The 22976-nt window shown below is 43.9% G+C and overlaps 3 protein-coding genes and 1 long non-coding RNA gene across 4 annotated transcripts; 1 reads left to right on the top strand and 3 right to left on the bottom strand.

The window, feature by feature from the left end:
- On the top strand, positions 1-8628 carry LOC136428946 (arylsulfatase B-like). The gene is made up of 14 exons (XM_066418791.1): positions 1-188; positions 1586-1697; positions 2027-2078; positions 2524-2627; positions 3063-3169; positions 3543-3607; positions 4501-4602; positions 5071-5134; positions 5414-5511; positions 5825-5961; positions 6219-6277; positions 6707-6824; positions 7261-7391; positions 8238-8628. Exons 1-14 carry the CDS (start codon positions 74-76, stop codon positions 8408-8410), a joined length of 1437 nt encoding a protein of 478 aa, XP_066274888.1. The 5' UTR covers positions 1-73; the 3' UTR covers positions 8411-8628.
- A 906-nt stretch (positions 8629-9534) lies between these two features.
- LOC136428947 (polycystin-2-like protein 2) lies at positions 9535-11731 on the bottom strand. Its single transcript, XM_066418792.1, has 3 exons — positions 11478-11731; positions 10736-11021; positions 9535-9702 (listed from the first exon to the last, which is right to left on the bottom strand). The coding sequence occupies exons 1-3, from the start codon at positions 11601-11603 to the stop codon at positions 9560-9562; spliced, it is 555 nt and encodes a 184-aa protein (XP_066274889.1). The 5' UTR covers positions 11604-11731; the 3' UTR covers positions 9535-9559.
- Positions 11732-11985: 254 nt separating this feature from the next.
- On the bottom strand, positions 11986-19893 carry LOC136427054 (polycystin-1-like protein 2). The gene is made up of 11 exons (XM_066415772.1): positions 19655-19893; positions 18825-19296; positions 18275-18441; positions 17438-17668; positions 16989-17156; positions 16164-16321; positions 15126-15798; positions 14515-14671; positions 13508-13743; positions 13011-13185; positions 11986-12698 (listed from the first exon to the last, which is right to left on the bottom strand). Exons 1-11 carry the CDS (start codon positions 19853-19855, stop codon positions 11986-11988), a joined length of 3351 nt encoding a protein of 1116 aa, XP_066271869.1. The 5' UTR covers positions 19856-19893.
- Positions 19894-20385: 492 nt separating this feature from the next.
- On the bottom strand, positions 20386-21556 carry LOC136426784 (uncharacterized). Its single transcript, XR_010754358.1, has 3 exons — positions 21403-21556; positions 20927-21014; positions 20386-20518 (listed from the first exon to the last, which is right to left on the bottom strand). It is a non-coding gene; the product is annotated as an uncharacterized lncRNA (long non-coding RNA).
- Positions 21557-22976: the final 1420 nt, after the last annotated feature.

Raw genomic sequence — 22976 nt, 5'->3', positions numbered from 1 at the left:
TGCTCTTTTTCTGTAGGTGTTAGGACAGGTACCAGTTTAGACTTCAGTTAACTCGGCTGTCCTTACCACATCCATGTTGCGAGTTGCGCTGCTGTTCCTTGCCGGGGCCCTGGCCGTGGTGTCCGCACAACCCGGAAGGGAGAACGCCACCAAGCCCCACATACTCTTCATCGTTGCCGACGACCTAGGTAAGGAAAATGTGGGCAGATAGAGGTATAGGTCTGGCAGAGGCTGCGACCTCGCTGTAACCATTGAGTTTAAAAAAAGATTAGACAGATCGCTTGTTTTGTTGTATTTCCAATCATCTTGCATCTTACTCCAGATGCAAGTAATGGAATCAAGGGCCACAAAATCCAATTTTGGTCTTTGAACGGTCGCTCAGCTGACTCCGTCCAGCGAAAGGGGGCCCTAGGGGTCCCACACAAATATCACAGAAAACATCAGGACGGGTATAAAAGGAAGATCCTTATAGAATATCCCAATACACCTGACGGGAATGTAGTAATGTAGGAGCAATGTGGAAGGGACGTGGCCACACTTTTCAATAGCTCAGATCGACTTCAACTTAATACATTAAACGATAATACATTCAAAATTAGTGTAAATTCATTTTCGTTCGCGAAGACTTGATTTCGCGGGAAATGAGGTTGTTTTAGATATTTAAGCGACTGACACATTCAACAGCTCAGTTGTAAAAAAATTGGAAACGAAACTTTGTGACGGAGAGATGAACGTGAAAACCGTGAACATTTAAAGATTTTGGTCACGAACGATTTAGGTAAATCATTTAAGTAGCCACACTGGGTAAGCGAGCGTGTGTTTGTGAATGGGAGGGGGACCCTCCACGGCCACACATCGTCGACTTATCATAAGGTGTTTTGGACTTTGGTTTGTACAAATATTAACTCCGTGCGTGTACCGCTTCGGAGTAAACTAGACAAACAATGTACAGTCGTGCAGATGTGATGCCTTTACGCACAGTGGTAGAACGATTGCTGCTGGGGAGGGTCGTATTGAGCTCACCTGGTGGTGCCGAATGGCAGCCGCCCCGACCCTTGCGACAGTTCCACAAAGTGCAAGAGTGGAGCAAATATATATCTGTTGCTCATGTGTATTACGTGCTTGTAAACCCAGCACTAGAAAGGCTACCATCGCACGGGTAATTGCTGACCAATAAAAGACTTTTTTTTTCAAAATTGCTGTTGTATTATGTGCTGGCGAAAAGAGGAATGTCACATTGATGTCTTTTTCTCGAGATATTCAAACAGTTTCAAATAGAATTTACTTTCGACATTCTCCAGTAACAGTGCCGGTGAGAAAGTTAAATGGGCCATTTCTGTCGTATGTCCTTCTTTTACTGCAAAATTTGCTTTCCAAGCAAAGGAGTGGTTCCGGCTTCTTTTTGACGTTTTTTAGGCGTTTTTTTTGGGCTTTCTACTTTGTCATGTTTTTTTTATCTTACCAACCCACATGACAAAGTAGAAAGCCCGACAAAACGCCTAAAAACACGTCAAAAACCAGCCGGACCCACTCCTCTGCTTGGAGAGTATGCAAAACTCCCCACATATTTCTTCTGTGCGTCCAGGTTGGAATGACGTAGGCTGGCACAACCCTGACGTCAAAACTCCTGTTCTGGACCAGCTGGCCCACGAAGGCGTCATCCTCAACCAGTCTTACGTCAACTACGTCTGCACGCCGTCAGTATCAATAAATAGATGAATCTATCGATAAATCGATAATCAATCCACGTATTAATCAATCGACCGATCTATCTATCAATGGATACATCAATCCATCCATCAATCAATCGACAGATTATTTAATCGATCGACCAATAAATCTGTCAATCAAAATCGAATGTAACCGCGCCGTTCAAGGGATAATCCTCTACTGGTAGTGACATAAAAGAGAGACTATACTAGGTACTAGCTACTAACCACTACGTGATTACCCTGCATCAATGTTAAAGTCTAACGTTGTTAAGATATTAGACAGATAGACTAATGTTCTCTTTTGTAATATGCAGGTCAAGAACTGCCTTCATGACCGGGTATTTCCCGTACCGCGTGGGGTCTCAGGTTGGGAAATTAATGTTCACATACCGAATTTCAAGCCAAATGTATTTGGTTTATGTCTGTTTGTTTGTCTGCATGTTTGCCTATCCGTGTGTCCGCAATATTTGTTTTCATATGCATGTCACATTCATTGCAGAGTAACAGAAAGTAAAGGTCAGAGTTGCTAAAATGACAGGTGAAGTTCAGTATTGTCAGAATTGATAACTGATAGACATTCAAGGTCATGGGTCAATAAAAAGCCTCCCAGTTCACTGGGAGTTACATATTTCCCTTGATTTCCCTTATGCTAGTCACGTTCACCGTAGACTGCCTGGAAATTATCAATGGACATATGTAATGTTAACTGAAACCTTATTTGTATAATCAATTAACCACAAGACAAGCTCATCAACTGCTTCACGGCTTCACGGAGGTTTGAGATCTTCGAACTCTTGTTTGTGTTTTGCAGCACCTGGTGTTCTTTCCGCAGCAGGCGCAGGCCATCCCGTCCAACTTCACCTTCCTGCCGGAAAAACTGAAGGAGTTGGGGTACGCCACCCACATGGTGGGCAAGTAAGTCTGCTGTTGAATGTATGTTTCATTATCTGTAGCATAGACATAGCAGCATGACTAGCCAGACTGTTTCCATGGCCTACACAGGAAAGCTCCTTGGTTCCAAGTCCAACATACCCCAAGGAAATTTTGCTACAGCCCCCCTGAGTTAAACGCCATCGGCTCAAGGGCCAACATGCCCCGAAGAAAATGTTACCACCGAACACACATGAGTGCATGCGCTCAGGCGTGTCTGGGATAAACATGAGGGCATGTTGGCTCTGAAGCCAATGAGCTGGCCTTTGTAGGTCATGGAGCAGGGGAGCTGGCCTGTGTAGGCCCTGGAAGCAGTCTGGTATCCAGTCTACGACAAAGCATCGGCACGACACACCAGCTTCATGGGCACGCGGTTATTGCATGTTACGTATTTGACGCTTCTGTTCTGTCATGTTGCAGGTGGCATCTTGGCTTCTGCAACTGGAAGTACACGCCGACCTACCGCGGGTTCGACTCCTTCTACGGCTACTACAATGCAGATGAGGACTACTACACTCATGTCGTCGGTAACGACTTTTGAAATTATCTGTTTGTTTGTTTGTTTGTTTGAAGCTTCTGTTAACCATACAATCAAACAAAGAGTCAAACCTGGCCACCCAGCAAAATTCGACATTAAGCAACAAAAGACAGTGACAGTGTTAAAGATATGCCTTAATATGGGGCCTGGATGAAAGGCTAAACGAGTGGACTAATCGCTTTCGGTCTTTGGGACTGCTTGTCTGACAAAACATTACAAAACCCTTGACCAAAGGCACTCTCCTGCCTACACCCCGAGACTAATCCTTGGCTTGTTCCTTCTTTAATAAATTAAATACATGAAAAATCAAAGTGGGTTTTGACATCCGCTGACAATTTGTCATTTTATTTCCATATTTTGAGCTGGTGGACTGGACTTAAGAGACGACAAAGAAGTCGTCAACACAAAGAACGGGCAGTACGGCACTGTGAGTGAAACGTCCCTATCTTTACACTCCTCTTCATGATGTTCAGCCTCCTCCTTATGCTCATCTTTTGTAGGGAAATATTGTTCCCTTTAAAAACTTCAATTGTCTTCATCATTATTGAACTCCATTTGGACTAAGAAACGCACGCCCGCCTATAGAACTGTATCTCTCAGAAATTTTCTCGTGATTGATTTCCTGATGGGCATTGCCCACTTGAACCACTTGAAGTCACCTTGTTGGAACCACCTGAGTGGCTTTACCCCCTTCTCTCTCATCTATCTCACTTTGCTCTCAGTTAGGTTGCAGTAACTTCAGTCAATTTTGAGCATTGTTCACCGATGACCTTATCGAAGTAGAAAAATTAAAAGCATCGTCTTCCGGGAGGGACGTAAAACGGGGGTCCCGTGCTCGAGGAGGTGCCTCGAACACGTTAAACAGCCTCATTACCCTACACATTGGGTACCTGCCTGTGGCACTGGCTGCAAATACACCTGATATTATTATTCTTCCTTGCAGTATTTCTTTGCCGACCGGATGCTTGATGTTATTGAGAAGCACCCCGCGGACTTAAACCCGTCTTTATCATCTATCTCACCCACATCTCATCAGTTGGGTTTAAGCAACCCTCAGCTTCTAGCTTCCCTTGAGCCTGTACATGTGCAGTTATCTACAGAACATAAAATAAACAAATAGCTATTCCTTGCAGTACTTCTTCGCGGACGTCGACCGGATGGTTGACATTGAGAAGAAGCCCACATACTTTACTCCTTCTATCTCATCTATCTTACCCAGTTCTCAACGGTTGGGTTTAAGTAACCCAGGAGTTGCCTTTGAGCCTGTACATGTACAGTTACATATAGTAGATGAAACAAACAGATCGCCTTTCCTTGCAGTACTTCTTCGCCGACCGGATGGTTGACATCATTGAGAAGCACCCCGCAGACACGCCGCTGTTCCTGTACCTGCCCTTCCAGAACGTGCACGAACCTTTAGAGGTGAGGACTCATCATCATCTATCGGCCATCGGCCGGGACTAAATAAGTACATACATCACTCCAAATCGCCTTGTCCAACATCATTTGTCCTAAGCGTTCATATAGAGGTGAGGACTGAGTTTCGCACGGATCTTATTTCGGAAGGTTTCAAAGAAACAGCTTTCTAGAAATTCATGTAGCCCTAGTGGTTATCCTCGTAACACCTCTATCCCTACTATACTAATACTATCATAATGATTCAAGCCGAGTACCTCCGAGTATCATCGTCCTACTTTAGTGGGCTCTGACACTCTGACGGAAACTTTACATTAATGTGATAACCATAACTTATTCATCAACGACGCAATGAAATATATTTCTTTTCTGTGTTTATTACACTGAACTACACATTGATGTTGAGAAAGGTACCAAGAAGGGAGAAAAATGTGTCTTTCAAGAATTCAATGTGAGGTTACCGCTCTTTTGCAGGTTCCCAAACGGTTCGAAAACATCTACATGAACGTTCAGAATGAAAACAGGAGAAAACTTCTCGGTAAGTTCAGCATGGTAAACTTTCATTGCTCCGATGTGAGTGACACAATAGAGAAAAATTATCTAAACACGATATACATGTCAGGGTAGGGACTGCGACCTTGCGAAATCACTGATTGCGATCGATCTGGATGCTAGGGATGTGTCAGTGTGGCCTCCCATTTATAAGTCCTAAATTTCAACTCATCTATTGATCAAAGTGGATTAAATCGTAGTTAGAAAAATATGTCATATTACCTGGATGTCCAACCTTCATCTATGCCCGATTGGTGGTTTACAGGTATGGTGAGCGCCTTGGATGAGGCTATCGGTAACGTTACCAAGGCGATGAAGACTGCCGGACTGTGGGACAACACCCTTGTGATCTTCACAACTGACGTAATACGCTTTATAGTAACTTCTACCAGGCTATCTGTTAAGTATCGATATTGTAATCTACGATATGTTATTTACAAGTTTGGGATGGCGAAAGCCAATACTGCTTTTGTCGACGTCCATGGTCGCCGCCATGTTGGATTTTGACGTCATAGCGGCGCCATCTTGATTCCGGTTGGATTTTGATTCTCCACCAAGAAGAGAAATATCATCACACAAACCGCAACCGTATATGCTTCTGCATACATTGCACTCTTGATTATTTTGTGCTGGTAATAAAGATCTAAGAAGTTGTAAAAGTATGAATTTCCCCCAGAATGGCGGTTGGATCGTTGCCAGTGGCAACAACTACCCGCTCCGTGGCGGGAAGGTGACCCTGTGGGAGGGGGGCACCAGAGGTGTGGCCTTCGCGCACGGCAAGATGCTGCAGAAAACAGGCTACACCAACAATGAGTAGGTCCAAATGTGATAATAAGATACTAGTATATTTACACAGAGAAGACATTGTACGGCGAAATTGTATATGATTTTGTGTCTGAAACTGAATTACACTGATAACATACATGTGTATCAATGCAAATGATCAAACAGTGTGTGCCTGTTTCTGTGATTTTAGAATCCTGTTCAGAAATAAGGCGTTGTCTTATTGGCTTGAACCGACGATGTCTTTTTTGTGAAAGGGGAATGATTTGTAACAATGATTTTTTTAGGATGATCCACGCTGTGGACTGGTTCCCAACAATCCTGGCAGCTGCAGGTGGTACGGCGGGTAGGTGTCGAGTTGTAGACTGTTACTTTTGACATTACATGTCATGTTTTAACGAGCCTTTCAGTATGGCTATTTTCCTTTGTACTTCGTTTCACATGTCAAATTCATTTATCAGGCTGAGAAAGATAAACTGCCACACAGTGCTAATCTTCTGGTCGGTGGCCATAACAAGGGGCTAATTGACAAAATTGACATTAAGGCAGATTTCTACTTTTGGTATGTCAGAAGGACTCTGACATGATACTCTCTATTAAGGCACTGTAAGGCACTGCTCATCATCAGCTTGCACTAAAGACTAGTCATCTTGATAATGGCTATAGCTAGTTTTCAGTTTTCCCAGTTTATTCCATATTGTTCATGTAACATGTAAAGTATGACTAATTGTTGATACTTCACTTCAAGTCTATTCCTGATTCTCTGTGATTGCAGATGCCGCTATGGACGGGGTGAGCCAGCTGGACACCATCCTGTCCGGACAGCCCTCCCCGCGTACCGAGTTTGTCTACAACATTGACGACGTCTTCCCAACTAAACAGGGAGCCATCAGGTAAAACTTCAGTTATATGACCCAAAACTATAACTCATAACCCTAACCCGAAAGCCTGACCCTAAACCCTAACCGTACCCCTAAGTCTGCACATGTATATATTCGTACCGAGTCTGTATGCAGCATTGACGACGTCAAGCAGATCGAACTTTTATTACGTATATCAAACCAATTTTTCATCAATTCGCGTGCCCAACAATGTATTGTTCTTTCTATATTCAATATTCAACAATTGCAACATTCGGAAACGATGACACTAGATGATGGGTAAGAATTTAAAGTTATTCATGGAGGACAGTCCTACAAGCACGAATGCAGTTCCTACATTACAGAATAAGAAGACACCCGTTTACGTACAAGAATGGATGGTAACCTGGCATGTAGAATACACAGATTAATGCCCAGCGACTGCTATGACTTGTGTCTTGTGCATCAGAGTTGGTGATTACAAGCTGATCGAGGGGACAGCTGGGAGGCCTGACGGGTGGATCCGTCCGGACAACCTGACAGACAGCCAGCTTGACAGCGGGGACCCCACAACCGGCACCTGGCTCTTCAACCTCAAAGGTGCCCTAAGCGATTTCAGGGGGGTAAAACTGGAAATATTCTGGATGAGGCAATCTATATGAAATTGACATTTACTTCCTCATATCAGCACATTGGCATCATTATTTCATGCTTTGGGCGTTTATAAAGAGTACAGCAACAAGTCGCAGAAGGGGTATCTTATTTATTGGTGCCACCCAAAAATCAACCCAGAATCCAGCCGTAACCATTTTCTGTCGACAATTTTCGGTAACTTCCGGTCGCATGGCGTCACATTGGTCACAATATCCGAGTACATTGAGACATGACCACGTGATTATTTGTCCGGAAGCGTTCGGGACTAATCGGTCAAATAATGCATGTTCGTAAGAGTTGAAATAATGGCCTGGCCTCCAAGTGCTCAGATCAATGAGTTCCCATCACACAACGACATCGCATGTTTGCTCCATGATGGTCGCTTTGCAATGGGATAGTGTTATTCAAACTTACTATGGATAGAAATCACTAGAAAATTGATTTTGAAAATAGGACTTTCAACGCCCTAATATTGCTTAGGTTGCCTTTACGGATATGGGAAAAGCGCGTCTTAAGCCTCTATTACACAAAGCCGACCATGGCCTAAGATGTGTTTATGTCTTAGGTATAGCCCGTGTTTACACAATCTCTTGCTGGCTGGGGTTAATGACCCTCTTCTCTAAGGGGCGTTAACCGTCGGGCCGCCGGCCAGGAGCGCGATTTTGTCAGGCTATGTCTTAGGGACCTTCAACCTTGACGTGAATCATACTGCAAGTGCGGTATTTCAAACAGTGAATTGTCTTATTGCAGTACGGATTTTCCATAATAATGTTTCGACTGTCTCTTCTGCAGACGATCCCACAGAGCACCACAACCTAGCTGACACCATGCCGGACAAGCTGAAGGAGATGCAGGCCAAGCTGGAGCAGTACAGGGGGTCCCTGGTGCCGGCCATCAACCCACTACCCGACCCCAAATCCAACCCCAAGAACTGGGGAGGGGCGTGGTCACCCGGCTGGTGCTAAGCAACGGGGCGTGGTCACCCGGTTGGTGCTGGGCAACGACCTTCCTATCACTTTGGAAAACTGGTGGATGTTTTTCTGCTTAGGTTTAGAGGTATTGTAAAAATTGGAACATGTTGCGCATGTGCAATGATGGTTCCGATGCGATGTTATTAAAATGCAATGGATGCGCTTGACAAGGGTAATGGAACCGATATGCAACAAAGTACGACAGAGCCTAGTAGTCCTCAGATTTATTTAATTGCCTTACACGCTGTTTACCATCTACTCGTTGTATACAATTTGCAATCTTGTACACATGATTGACTCTATGATTTTAAAAAAAAACAGGTGTTGGTGATCATTACACAAACAACGGAGACTAAATTTACAAACTTTAAGTCGCGTATTGCTTAATAGCTCTGAGCTAACGAAAAGATATGTAACCTCGGTACCATGACATAATGTACAAGTCGTTACCTTACATCATATACTCTATCACACAACCCCTAATCAAATAGTCTTGGCGACAGATCCAATACAAATATAAACAACCTTTATCCCTAACAAATTTTAGATTTAGCATATGATTGGTAACATGACCTCAGGCTACTGTAAAACATCTCATTATTTCAACCACTAAATTTCATTTTTCGACCAACGACTTGTGTGGCTGGTTTATTTCAATACAACACAATATCATGTATTCGACAGCCTCGCAGGTAACCATCGGTTGCCTGAATTCACCCCGACCAATCGAATCACGTGAATCGCATTGAAACTCAGATTCGTATCAGTCATTTCCCGACAAATCGCTTTCTAATTTGCGTTAACGACTACATCTGACCAAACAAACTCGCCACTTTGGCACTTTGGAAGTAATTGAATCCGCCCGCGATTTAACGTTTAGAGAAAAGTAGTAGAAACTTGAAGTTAAATCGCGGGCGGATTCAATCACTTCCAAAGGGCCAAAATTGTCAATCTGAAAACGTCTTTTGGAAGCTGACACCTTCCAGCATCTCACTGGCGAGTTTGTTTGGTCAGATGTAGTCGTTAACGCAAGTTATAAAGCGATTTGTTGGGAAATGGCTGATACGAATCTGAGTTTCAATGCGATTCTCGTGATTCGATTGGTCGGAGTGTGAATTGCGCTCTAGTTTACAATTGCAGACCTCATTGTTTTGTAGGTAATTCGTAAGCCTGGCGGTACATTCGCATCACATTCTCTGCGATGTGTCTCTCCTTCATTGTCCGCGCAAGAAGGTCCAGTCGAGACAAGCAATCCTCCAGTCGTTCCGATGCCAGCATGTCATCCTCTGGAAAACAAAACCGTCGCGTCAGAATGAGACAAATAAACAGTCATATCACAAGTAGGGTTTGTACTGCTACCTACCGTTCGCGTGTTGTATTGTTTTTACGTCACCCAACCGAGAAAATACACATTTCCATGCAAAGTACCAGTTGACAAAAGTTCGTGCCCTCAAACAAAAATAATTGTAAGGACACCGATTCTAACGTCCGAATCCGGTTTTAGAATTTTCGACAGAGGCGCATGTGGTGCACGTGAAGCGCGTTCGAATTATTCTTTGAAAGCCCTAGGGATACAGGTAGAGCCCCGTGCAATACCGTAAGATGCAGACCGGTCCGGGACACCCGTATCGAACTTAATAAGCCCCATGCAAGTACGACATAAATGCATACGAAATGTATTTCGGCTGCATGCCCGTAGCCAGGATTTTGAAGGGGGGGGGGGTCTTTTTAATGTTTGAGGGACCAGCGAGCGCCGTAGGCTCGAGACGAGCGCCGCAGGCGCGAGCTTCCTAGGGGGGTCCGGGGGTATCCCCCCCCCCCGGGAAATGTCAAAATTTTAACCGTCTGATATGGCATTTCCTGTGTTTTTGAGAGGATTTCAAAGAAACTAAACAGAGACAAAATTAGCAGTAGTTTATTTCTAGGATTTCAGCTCCGCTGGTGATACAAATAGATCCACCTTGAAAAATAAAACCTTGGACGTTAAAAGTGGACCATCGAGCGTTTCAAATTCTAAGAATTGAACCTTCTGAAAAGGCATTTCCTGTGTTTTTTCTAGGATTTCAGAGGAAAAATCAGACACAAAAGTTTTTTCTAGGATTCTAGCCTCTGTGGCATTGCTGGTAATATAAATAAGTCTACCTTGAAAAAATCTTGAACATTAAAAAGTGAACCTTCAAGCCTGTGAAAGTGGACCTTCAAGCCAATGGGGGGGGGGTCTTCCGAACCCCCCCCTGGCTACGGGCATGGGCTGATACGAACGCGCCAGAGCGTCGTACCCTCTAGCTGATGCACTATGTTATTACATGGACATCTTACCCTGAATCTCAGAGTTTGTCAGGCCAAAGAAGTTTGCAACCCTCCTCCACAACTCTTCCAGAATCTCCCTATGTTCGGGAGGTGGCGTGTACCCTCTCATGACCACAAGAGCATCGTTAATGATGGCCAATAGGATGTTGATGATGATGATGAAGATGATGCATAGATAGCCGTACAGGAACATGGGCCCGAGGATTCTACTGGTGCTCAAGATTTCATCGAAATTGAAACTCCCCAGGGCGCAGAGAAAGAGACTCTTCCCTGAAGCGGTTATCGTAGAGTATTCCTGTGAAACAAATGCACAAATTAACATTATTCAACACACTTCAAGTGGCCGTTTTTTATTGATCGATCCCCTAGTGGAAGACTAGATTCCGACGACACTGTCACTCGTTTAACTTCGTGTTTCATATACTGTTTCATTTTTTAGTTTATTTTGTTTGCCTAATCAATGCGTTCGTGGACGCCATACAGGAAAAAATATAGATCAGTTACCAGGAACTTTTTCATATACGGTACCTACATTAGATCATGATCGCATGCTTAAGTGCTCAGGCCAGAGTAAAGTTCCTTCATGTTGCAAGGTCCCAAGACATAGGTTCTGCTGTGTGCAAACTTAATCCTGTGTCTTTTACAATCTGGTGTTTTACAATCTTCATCATCGACAATGGACCGAAACACGGACACTGCCACCGGTAGTAGAAAATACCCGTCCAAAGAAAACGGCATAAATCGTCTATACCTGTATTTTCAGTCCTAACACCAAGTGCCCCAGCTGCACAAACGACAGAAACAGGAGGGTGAAGTAGACGGCAAAGCCCGCAACCTCCGGCAACATCCGCCTTAGTGACGTCATCAACACACACATGAGCGGATTGAAGCGCAGGAGGCGGAGAAACTTGAAGATGCTGATGAAGGCGACGGCGGCCACCGTCCAAACGAACACCTGGTTCCAGAAGGAAGCTTGATCGAAGCTGATGAACTTTGACGATTCTAAAAAAAGAGAACACAATAAAAAAAGAGTTGCTCCGTGAATTGTACTATAATCATCAGAAACGTTTCTAAAAGCCACTGTCTAACGTCGTAACGACCGCCTAACACATCAGCTTTGTAGACACGCGGCACGACAGCTATAATACACTAACCGACCTGTCACATCTACACTTTGCATATCTAATGAAAAACTTAAACAAACACATAAACCTTTAAAGTATAATGCCACACATATATTACAGCAAATCGCTGACACGTTACAACCATGCGTTATTACCGTGGTGATGAAGTAGGTTGTCCAGAGTGTTCCTCGACGTTGTGTAGTCTACAGCAAAAACTGCAATAGCGCTGAATGAAAGCAGAATGTTGACAATCTCGAGAAGGTTCCACGGCTGTTGGCAGTACCTTTTCCCTTGTTCCTTCATCAGTTTTCCTTCCCTGTGCAGCGTGTACAGGAAACACGCCACATAGAGGACGTGCATGGCCAGGATTATATACCCAGCTGTGCCCACGAATCGGTGTAAGCGATAGGTCCGAATAGATCGGGACGGCACCGCTCCTCCCATGTTGAGGAACTCCACCGTGTACGACACCGAGCTGAAGAAGTTGACATTCGCGTTGTACACCGTGAACTCGACGACCACAGCGCGTGTATAACGGTCGATCCAGTCAGCTTCATTCAGGTCAGCGATAACTGAGAGGGCGGTGTCTTTGTCTCCACCTACTCCGGCTACATAACCACCCGAGTCGTACGTGGCGATGTCCCCAATCACGGGAAGTTCACCGCCAGAGCCGGGGAGGTGGTAAGACCAAGGTGAATGCTTGGAGAAATCGTCCGACGAATTGGAGAAGGAGAGGGGTCTCCAGCCGGGCGAAAAATTTCGCGTTTCCTCGTCTGAAAAGGTGTTCCCAACGTTGCATTCCTGGTTCAAAAACAGGCTGGGGTAGCGCTGGTTAAAGCCACAGGGTCCTCGGAGTGGATGGAAGAAAATAGCGAATTTTCATATTTATATACTTGTATACGTTGTAAAGACAAAAAGTATGAAGATGTAAGAAACGAGACTCTCAAATGTAATGAATCCACCTTTCTAAAAGTTGGGCTTTGTAGCGCTGCTTGATTTCTTTTTCAAAATTCAACTTTGGTTTCTCAATTTACCCTTGAGATAAACCATCAGGCAACACTTGTTCAATAAACATGCCTTTATACATATGACGGAATGGAACACTCATGCATCCAGCATTTTTTTTACGCTCTTGCAGAATACAACACTAAGGATCTTACTGGGTTTGATCCGTATCTGCTTGTAGCGTGCAGCCCCGATCCTGTAAGAAGTGGTGTCGCTGATAAAAAGTGTCCGTCTCCAAATGAGCCTGTCACTGTTGTAATGTTTCTCTTGGAACAGGCCCGGAATCAGGGCATCGCGCGCCCACGACCAATAGTCATCCGCCGTTTTTATCTGTGAACGCAGAGTCGGACTTTTATCACCGAAAAGAATCCACGCTGTGTGTGTGTGTGTGTGTGTGTGTGTGTGTGTGTGTGTGTGTGTGTGTGTGTGTGTGTGCACGCGCGTGTGTGAATGTATGTTTGCATGTATGTATGCATGTGTGTGTGTTATAAGTATGTGTGTGCATGGGAGTGTGAGTGTGTGTGTGTGGGGGGGGGTGATAGTGCATGCGTGTTTGTGGCTGATGCACATGTATTGTAGCGCGTACATATATGCAAATATTTCCTATTGCATGCATAAAATCATGTGCCTTGAATCGCACTTAGGATCTGACCTTATCAAACTTCCCTTGGAAGAGGCCTGCTACAGTGGTGTACGCGTGGTGAGAGTACATGTTTGTTCCGCCGTTAGCCACGAACAGCAGGACCAACACGAACAGGAAGAACCCGACAACCTCCTGTATCACGTTGTCTGTGTTTCTCCTGGTCTCTTCCTTTTTCCTCTGCTCTTCCTGCGATTCATCCGTTTGGTGATGCTTAGAGAACGCCTTCTGCATCTGTAGTTTCGCCACTGGAAAATAAAATGTACACATAGATTTGAACCAGAGTCATCCATTTCCAACATTCAATTCAAAAGCGATACAGAAGTAGCATAAATACTTCTACTTCCGGGACGGGGGGTGATATCGACTTCCTACAACCTTTGACCGATTGCTGACATCACACGTGAACAGAACTCACGTATCAAGACCAATCGAAATATCCTTTGTTGAGTTGGAGAAGTTTAATTTTTCAGAATGTATTTCACCAACTCATATTAACTTTCCTGCTAAAGTGAATTTTCAAGGTGGTACCCTGAGACACCTTACAGTTGCAGATGAGTCCATTAAGCACTGCTCTGCCCAATTGATAGATGAAAGCAATTGGTTTAGCTATTTGCCAGAACACAAATTAATGATGTCTGATTCCTTCGACGCGATGATTAAGTACATGATCATGAACTTTCATACTCTTTACACAGTGACATGTACCAACATGATGAATAGATTCAGTCCATCGAAAAAATCACCAATCGTAGGCAGACCAATTGGGTAGAGCCATGAGTCGATGAACGAATAAACAGTATAAATAATACTAGTTGTTACGTTCGGCAGTGATTGGTCATTATTGATCCTGAAGAAGGTGACAGTGGTCGTTGAAAATTTGATCCGTGAATGCCTTAGTGTTGGAAGAAAGTTTAGCACTGTATTATAATACTTGTTCTTATTAACGTACATAAGCACCTGGCCTGCCAGGTTTTGCACCTACGTATTCTGATACTACGTGAACAAGTCCTGCAAACCTCTCATAGCGGCACGGCGAGATATCCAGGCGAACAGACCGCCTTCTGGTTGGCTGGAATCCTCCACGTCAATCTGTTGTCTGACGGAGTCCTCGCGCGTCGACAACACCGCGACTTTCTTGCAAAGAAAGGACACCAGAGCAGAGAGAAACAGGATCTGCGGTATAAACGACAGTAACGTACATTTAAATGTGATCTGACAAAGTCCGCCATGAACATAATCCATTCACTGTAGAGTAACATACATATGAAGCTTGCATTGTCGAACAATGACCTTGACAAACAGACAAAAAAAGCATAACATTTAGTTCGTGTTCGATGAGGTGCCTCGAGCACATTAAAGGGGCCGGGGAAGAGCTAGCAACCCGTTCCTGTAAAAAATATACACTGCAACTGAAACAGCAAAACAGTAAGGAAAGTTGCTGCCCTATATGCCACTATGCACTACAGGGGTCTAAACAACCGAACAAACGAACGACTGAGATAAGTGTTTGCTTCCCTTGTGATGATGAAGAAATTCCCTTCAAGTTTTCCTAATGAGCCTAATGAGTTTGTAGGATACCACATACACGACCACACGATAACACTTTTTATGAACAGATAGCCCTTACCTTCACAGGCTGAACTACAAGGACATCTTGCACGAAAGACATCAAGAATGTCTTCAGCCATTTGTTTGCCTTCTCAGGTCCCCATTCTAAGCTGTACAGGATGGTAAAAAACGCCGATACGCAACTGGCTAGGACCAGGATTGACCAAGCCACATACACAAATCTGTGAGGAAGAAACTGGGAAGAAGACCGTCTTTTCACCAGCAATGACCTGATGTGTTCTTTCTCCGCGACGTACACGGAATTCTTGGCCGGCTGTTGTTTTTCTTTGCACCGGTTGAAGAGCTGTATGAGGAGCACGTTGACGGGCAGGACACATAATGACGTCATCGTGCTGACGTATAACTCATGAAGCGTGAACGAAACTATCCCAAGATTCACCACGTTCGTCTGCTCCAAGGTGTCCTCTGTCTTGTACCACATGGCGTTGGCAATCATGGTGGTGTAAATGATGCACAGCCCACAGGAAAGGCGTTGGACCCTGCTAAACTGACTTCCAATGGGGCAGAATATTGTTGATAGCCAGATGTGCTCATTTCTAAAGGCGCCAGCGGCCTTTGTGGTGAAGAGATCGACGGATGACAAATCTTGCTCTGTTGAAGCGGAAAGAATTCGGTTGATCTTGCCGTCCCCATGGTCAAGTGACAGCCACTGGTTACACAGGAAGCTGTTTCTGTTGAACAAAATAAAGAAAGCTCTAGTTCATGGTGTCATCAAACCTGCATAAGAAGACAACTCAGGGGACCGAAGAAATCTGGTCTATGTGGACAGGTGGTCACTACAGACAGGATTCTTAATGCTTGTGTCAATGGGAAAAATATCTATGGGACCACAAAAGCTGTCACATTGGCCAGGTGGCCATTTTGTAGAGGTGGTTACTTGTACCGGTTTGACCTGTACAACTTTATTTGGACTGGGTTAATAATTTACATGTAGACATGTATCATTTCCATCAAATCTGTACGTGCAAATAATGCATTCTGCAATCTTAATTGGCATTGTGCGTGGTTAAATGGATCATAGCTCTATTGTACGGACGTTTCTCCTGATTGCAGATCTCGCACGATGACTTTATCCAACTTCCACGCCCTGTCGTCGCCCCCCTGGTTGTCGTGCCAGATCTGAAGCCGATGAAGGTCACCCAGACATCCCTGAACAGCCAGCAAGAAGACGTCCACTCCTCCAGCCTGAAAGGTCTAAGGAGGATAATGGTACACATATTGTGGGTTGATTTTAAATAAGCCTGTGGGCTAGCCTCCATATATAGCAGGCTCTGAACCGGCCTTTTTGGGGGCTAAATGATACACCTTTTGCAGCCACCCCGTAACCATCAGCCACCCCCTGGCCATTTTGCCGGTAGAATGGCCCCCCAAAAGGCCGGTTCAGAACCTGCTATGGAGGCTACCTGTGGGCTCTGTAAAACGTTCCATCAGGTTGGTAAATAAATGTATAAAACTTCATTTGATCTCTACCAGATTGAATAAGAGAGTACTGGACAGGTAGATGATAAGAATAGGTTTGTGTGCCGTAGAAAACTATGTTGAAAAGTCCATAACAATCTTCTGATGGTCTTTAATGTGCTGTAATATCTGATCTGGCAATATAACTCTTCTGTATCTGTATCTATTTAGCCGGTATAACCACCATTAGGCGTAACACACCAGCTTCGCAGGCACGCAGCGCGTCAGCAGCTGGTTATATTACACCGAACTCTTGTCTGTGTCAGTCACAATCATTCCCTGATTGGTCAATAACTAGGCAAAAGTGTCGTTTCCAGTCATGTCATCCAACAAATATGTCCTAATCTGGATTCAACCAATAAAAAACTTAACGACGTTTATCAACGTCAAGCAGAATCTTTACCACTGGATCTTGCTTGAACACCCTAACTCCAGTAGTCCCTCCCTCTCCAAGCAATGAAAAGGCCACGTTAGACTTTGTTTGAGACCCTCTGCCGTAACTGGTGTATACTGTCATCTTGTAATAGTAGGTGTCCGTGGACCGATTGTCGGGTAGGCCATGGACAATCAACTGCGAAAACAAATCATGATCCAATCTCAGGTTAACGCATGTCTATCATGCGAAGGGTTTTTGGCTTAAGTATGCACATGGCAAACTCTTCATCAAATCTTAACATGTTTATCAACCCACTACTATTTACCATTCATGTTGGGAGCAGAAGAGCAGACATTTTGGCAGCTTTTTGGTCGTGTTTACTCTGACCAGGTGAGAAAATCGGTTACGAAATCCTTGTACAATCTCATTCTGTTTTCATAAAGGGGAGAGTAATGGTGCTTTTTACATAACGTTACCTTCTTCATATCTGCTTTGTCAACTTTCCTTAGATACACGACCGCGATCAAGTACAAGGCCAAAGTCGTCAGGACTGTAGCGAGGACCCCTGCGTTGTTCCCTATGTCAGCAAACTTGTCAAACACGGTGGTTAGGTCGATCGTGTTTGGTGCGGTGACGAAGCCAGCCCCGAATGCTGTCATGTGATTGCAGGCGCAGACAGTCTCAGTGATTGTGGAGGTAGGGTGTACCTGTTTAGGCGACATGGATGTTATGGTAAAGTTAAACGATGTTCCAGCCCGACCAAAATGGTTGACCAGTTGGGGCCCTGATAATGCTTCGGTCACATTTCAAAGCCGGGGCCCGGCCGGGCTGTTTGAGAAAACAAAGAATAAAAAACGCATATCAAGGATATACATAACGTATTGTAAGGAATAATTTTTCAAAAGTTTTGTGTGTTTTGTTGTCTTTTATGTCATAGTTCTCGTTCCCACAAGCTGCCCGGCCGGGCCCCGGGTTGGAAAAGTGACCCTAGCATAACCGAGGGCCAGATAGCCCAGATTACTCAGAGCACGTCACTGTCACATAGATGTAATGAAATAAAACTGACTCTTTGTGATACACAAGTGTTTGCGTCCTATATTCTTTTAGATCGGAAAACCATTCATGTTAAAATAAGAATAAATGTTACGGTTGCCCAGTTAGCTCAACAGTAGTAAGTATAGGGAAGCGTGGCAAAAAAATAGAAAGGTGTCCACATTTTGCTACTAAAATGTAACATCATCCAAACCGATGACCGACGAAGGGGTATCAACCACATTCACACAAATGACCGTGGCCAATAGATCAGAACCTACTCTACATCCATTGGGTAGCCATGTCTCTGCGTCCTCCGCCCAATAACGACAGCTGAGACGAACAACCCTCAGGCTGTAGAACTGGGTCCCGTTCAAGCGGGACTGATCAGCGGGGTCCACAACAAGTACGCCGTCTTCGACTGCATCTTCATAGACATCGTCCACACCTAATCAAAGGATGAAACGTGAATGGCATAAAGATCATGTCTACATAATCATATTGTGATGGAAAGATAGAAAGAGAGGGAGGGGAGGGAGAGAAACAGGAAAGAGAGAGAGACAGAGAGAGGGGGAATCTCACTCTTTGCATGCTCGAGTTTTCTCTTTTTGTGACTTTGCATACAGTACCAAAACTAAAATGACACAGAACTTGAAATAGGCAAAACTGACGCCGCCCACACTCGTTATAAATCAATGTGCTTCACCCTACCCTTCCCTTATTCATAATCGCTCTGTCATCCTATTGGTCACTAGTTTCATCTCATCTTACCAGTATCCCACAGTACATCTATTCTTTATTCACGTTGTACAAAAAGAGGGTTATTCTCACCAGCAATTTCTACTCCGACCGAGTATTTTCCGGTATGATTTTTTCCAGACACAAAGATCATGACAGACTGAGACTCGGGAGCGCCGTGACGAGAGACAGTCGGTTTCCAGTCCCGCCAGGTCAAACATACTTCACAGTTTTTACTATGGGCCAAGCCACCTCTTCTCCCGTACACGGATATTCTGGAACTCCTGTTCAGTGCGGTAACTTGTACCACGAAAGCGTCATCTTCGTCTGAAATGTTGAACACATGGTGCACCACGCTCCCATTGCCGATGGAATCTACTCCATGTACCAGTCCGTTAGAAGGGTAATCTTCATTGGTGGCGATGGCGATCAGGATGTCATCTTCTGCGTCCCGTATGTCCCCAACGGACATGCTCGATGGTACCAAAGAGATGTCGTGGACACCGGAGTTGATGACGTTTGAGTTGTTTCCCCAGGTGAAAGGGTTGTCATGGTAACTCATTAGCTGGATAGGAAGAGTGAAATAAATTCGATATGAACATATCAGGAAACCGTCAACTTATCATTCACGGACGATATGAAGGATCAGGAATGGTCAACAGTTTATTGAATACGATGGAAAATCACCCTTGATAAATCATTTAAATTTACGGACATAACTATAAACCACAAAGCCTTCTATCATTCTCTACTACCAAGCTATCTATCTATCTACATGTATCTATCCTTGTATCTATCTAGTGATCTATCTACTAGATACCTTGATATATATCCATTCCACAATTCGATACCAATTATGTTACACCCACAGGACATTCGACCAACGTGGAATGTGCTCAATGTCGTAAGAAGGTAATAAATACCTTGGCGTCAACATACTTGGGCACGAACCCTTCAAACAGTTTCTCAGCAGACGGAAAGGCCACGTTCACACCTGCGCCTTCTAGCCGAAGAGTTGCAAGATCCTTTCCACGGATTCTCTGTACTCGCAGACTAAGGCCGTCGGAATCTATGCGTATCCCTCGGCCATCTGGTGTCAACTCTCTTCTCAGACGTTCCGCCATGTCGTCTAGCACCTTACGTCCTCGTGCAACAACCACTCGTTTCTGGCAATTGTATCACAGTTTTGGCATTGACATAGACATAGATAATGAAGATTACCATGTCTATTAATCCGGACAATTCAGATTATGATATCAAAAGATACACAAAGATACAACGATATCTACATGTATATATAACATCGCATAGACAAGATGCTAGGGGGCCAAAACCTACACCTCTTCTTCCTTACATCACAAGCTATCTGCCACCCAAAAAGCAAGGCCTTAGGTAAAAAAAAATTGAAGTTCTGCTGAAGTACCAAGGTCACTTACCAGGGGGCCATAAATACCTACGTCTTTCCAACACTTACCCAAATACCAAATATCATCGTAATCCATCCAGAGGTTCTTGATTTATGCTGTCTACAAAAATCTGGAAACACTGACACCCAGACAGACACGCCCAAAACAAGGTATCCATTTTTTCATTTCCCCATAATGGTAGGTAAAACACAATAGCAAACAAATAAGAAATTAGCTGTACGTTCTGGTCACTTTCTTCCTTTTCCTGTTGCGCCTGATCTGCTTGCTCTTCAGGTGACAAAAACTCGTCATCCATGGAAGAATAATCGTCTGCCTGATGAAGCGCTTCATGGAAGAGGCGTCCAACGGAGCGTAACATATCTGAATAACAACCAAACCTGGTTAGTGTACATGGGTTCAGGACTGCATACAAGAGTGGAGGCTAAAAGGTCTCAGACTGTTTTTCTTTATTTGAATGCCACACCTAGGTTCTGGTTATATTTAGAATAGATCACGTGACCCCTATACGTAGTGGGTTACATGTCACGAGGCAGTCGGGCAGCAATCTTGTTCTATTGTTCTTGTTCAGTCTCCTGATTAAAGGCTCACACTTCGCATGCACTGCAGTCGCATTGTATCCAGTCGCAACCGTAACTGACACAAAACTACGCAATGGAGATCTCTACCGTCGAAACAATAACATACACACTAAGGCCGATATGTGCCACAACTGTGTATAAGTCCCGTGGCTAAATCAAGCCTGCATCTTGGACCTCGATATCATCTTACCTGTGCTGATGCGCATCACGTCTTGCGTCGTCACTTCTTTTCTCGCAAGTGCGTCGTTCAGGTTGTCCAGAACGGTAAAGAAGGAAGGCTTCAGATGCAAGAAGCATGGTTGAAGAAAACGATGTTCATATATGACAAATGGCTTTACCGTACAAACACATAAGATGGAAACGGTCGGGTTGGAAAAAGAACGATATTTGTTTATGACAACCGAGGTAGCATTTTGCTTCACAAACACATGAGCTAAACCTATTTTCTCGGATTGACTGAAATATTTCTTAAACATTCAACATCAAACATTCACTCGATCAAATACTGACTTCCCAGTGTCGACTAACGCAAAGTGACAAGCGCAAAAGGCAACGCTAAAGACTTGTAAGGTTCGAGCTACTCATTTCTACCTATATTTACATTTTACACCATTACTAACAAGCGAGATTAGGTCTTCATTCATTTATTGACCGACAAAAACGAACCTCTTCTTCCAATGACCTTTCTCCACAAGCTTTGATGACAACATCACATAACTGGATAAGGACGCTGGCTGCGTCTGAGGTCCCCAAACGCTCTGATGCGATTTTCAGTGTATTCAGGGCTGGTTTGCAGGTCTGATGCACAGAATCATACACAAGATGCTTCTTTTATGAGCTGTACGTCCACAATGCATTACTGCTAGGAGTAATGCGTTGTGGACGTACAGCTAAGAAAAGGACAAGAAATAGTCATGCCTTTAAGTACCAGAGTTATCAACCAAAGCTTGATCAAAAATTCGTATTTCCCGATAACCATAGAAGAATGAAACTCGTTGTCATCAAATACTGTAGGAACATATTCACTGAATAGCTTTAAAGAACGGTTGCAGTCAGATATGCAAAAGTTAGATGTGACAGGCCGTTCAGACTTATATAACTAGCTGCTTCCTCGCCGCGTGCCTGCGAAGCTGGTGTGTTACGCCGAATGGCAGTTATACCGGCTATACAGATACAGAATATGGTATGTGTATGCACAAAGAACATCCATAAGGCGATTGGAAACCTCTACCAGTGACCTGCCTGAAATGCAGTTAGAAAGTAGATGCAAAGTTCCATGCTTTGGCGTATAGAACTGTGCAAGCTACTCAAACTCAAGAGAATGCAATGTTAACCGAATATCTTGATGAAGGTTAGACATCCAGACAGTAAGATACGCCAAATGACAGTTACCTAAGCAACGGGATGAAATTTTCAAAATTGTCAAAATTGTCTCCAGTTGCTAGAGTAACTGTCATTTGGCTTAATCGGATATCATATATTTAGACAAACTGATCAGAAAATAATCTGGCTAGTTACTAACGTTGTCAGTCAACCTGTTGTCAGTACTGTCAGCAGCAACATCAGCAGCTACACGATGGTCATCCAAATCCTATTGTGCCAAACGTAGACATTATCAATGGATCAACATGGTACATGTCCAGAGGTAACTGAAGACGAATATCATTTTTTGATTGTATGTTCCAATTATCTCGATATACGTTATTCACTATATTCAATGCTATCGTCGGATTTACCAGGATTTATCTCAATGGACTTGAATAGCAAATTTAAGTACATAATGACATGTGACAACCCATGCATGGTATACATTGGAAAATACCTCAAAGAATGTATAGACGTTAGAAACTCCTCCAATGATTGTAAAATCCCATTGTCATCCCATACTACTACGCCATATTGTATAAGATAGATTGATTAACCTAATAGACTTATGATGTACCAGTGGATGCCATACTTTGTACCTTGTACAATCGTTGTGTAATAAAGTTATTATTATGTAATGTCTGTGTCGTGGTTGCCTGTCTTTGAGAATCAAGGCAGACGTTATTTGGTGATGACGCATCGTTGTATCTACTATTGGTATTTTATTTTATTCTATTCTATTGGTTTGGCTGATCAGGACACACAGCCAGGGCTGCCTATCTAGCCTATGGCTATTACAATGGGCTAGCACTGCTAACAAAGACAAGACATTTCAATGGATCCGGAATTGTTGGCATGGACAACATAACTAGCTA

Source organism: Branchiostoma lanceolatum, chromosome 2 (assembly GCF_035083965.1).
Source record: "Branchiostoma lanceolatum isolate klBraLanc5 chromosome 2, klBraLanc5.hap2, whole genome shotgun sequence".
NCBI classification, from domain to species: domain Eukaryota; kingdom Metazoa; phylum Chordata; class Leptocardii; order Amphioxiformes; family Branchiostomatidae; genus Branchiostoma; species Branchiostoma lanceolatum.
The sequence above is the reverse complement of the archived record's forward strand: the minus strand, read 5'-3'. Positions and strand labels throughout refer to the sequence as shown.

Bases quoted from the DNA above. Each gene is read 5' to 3' on its own strand.
- LOC136428946 (XM_066418791.1), top strand. From the start codon at position 74: ATGTTGCGAGTTGCGCTGCTGTTCCTTGCCGGGGCCCTGGCCGTGGTG. The intron at 1,698-2,026 runs GTCAGTATCAAT...TGTAATATGCAG, and splicing joins GTCAACTACGTCTGCACGCC to GTCAAGAACTGCCTTCATGA. The intron at 2,628-3,062 runs GTAAGTCTGCTG...GTCATGTTGCAG, and splicing joins GCCACCCACATGGTGGGCAA to GTGGCATCTTGGCTTCTGCA.
- LOC136427054 (XM_066415772.1), bottom strand. From the start codon at position 19,855: ATGGCGGAACGTCTGAGAAGAGAGTTGACACCAGATGGCCGAGGGATA. The intron at 16,322-16,988 runs GTAAAGATTCTG...TATCCTCCTTAG, and splicing joins TGTTCAAGCAAGATCCAGTG to ACCTTTCAGGCTGGAGGAGT. The intron at 13,744-14,514 runs GTTTGCAGGACT...TTTATTTTCCAG, and splicing joins TCGCCGTGCCGCTATGAGAG to TGGCGAAACTACAGATGCAG.
- LOC136428947 (XM_066418792.1), bottom strand. From the start codon at position 11,603: ATGTGTGTGTTGATGACGTCACTAAGGCGGATGTTGCCGGAGGTTGCG. The intron at 11,022-11,477 runs GTATAGACGATT...TTTGTTTCACAG, and splicing joins TGTTAGGACTGAAAATACAG to GAATACTCTACGATAACCGC. The intron at 9,703-10,735 runs GTAAGATGTCCA...TTTGTTTTCCAG, and splicing joins GACAAACTCTGAGATTCAGG to AGGATGACATGCTGGCATCG.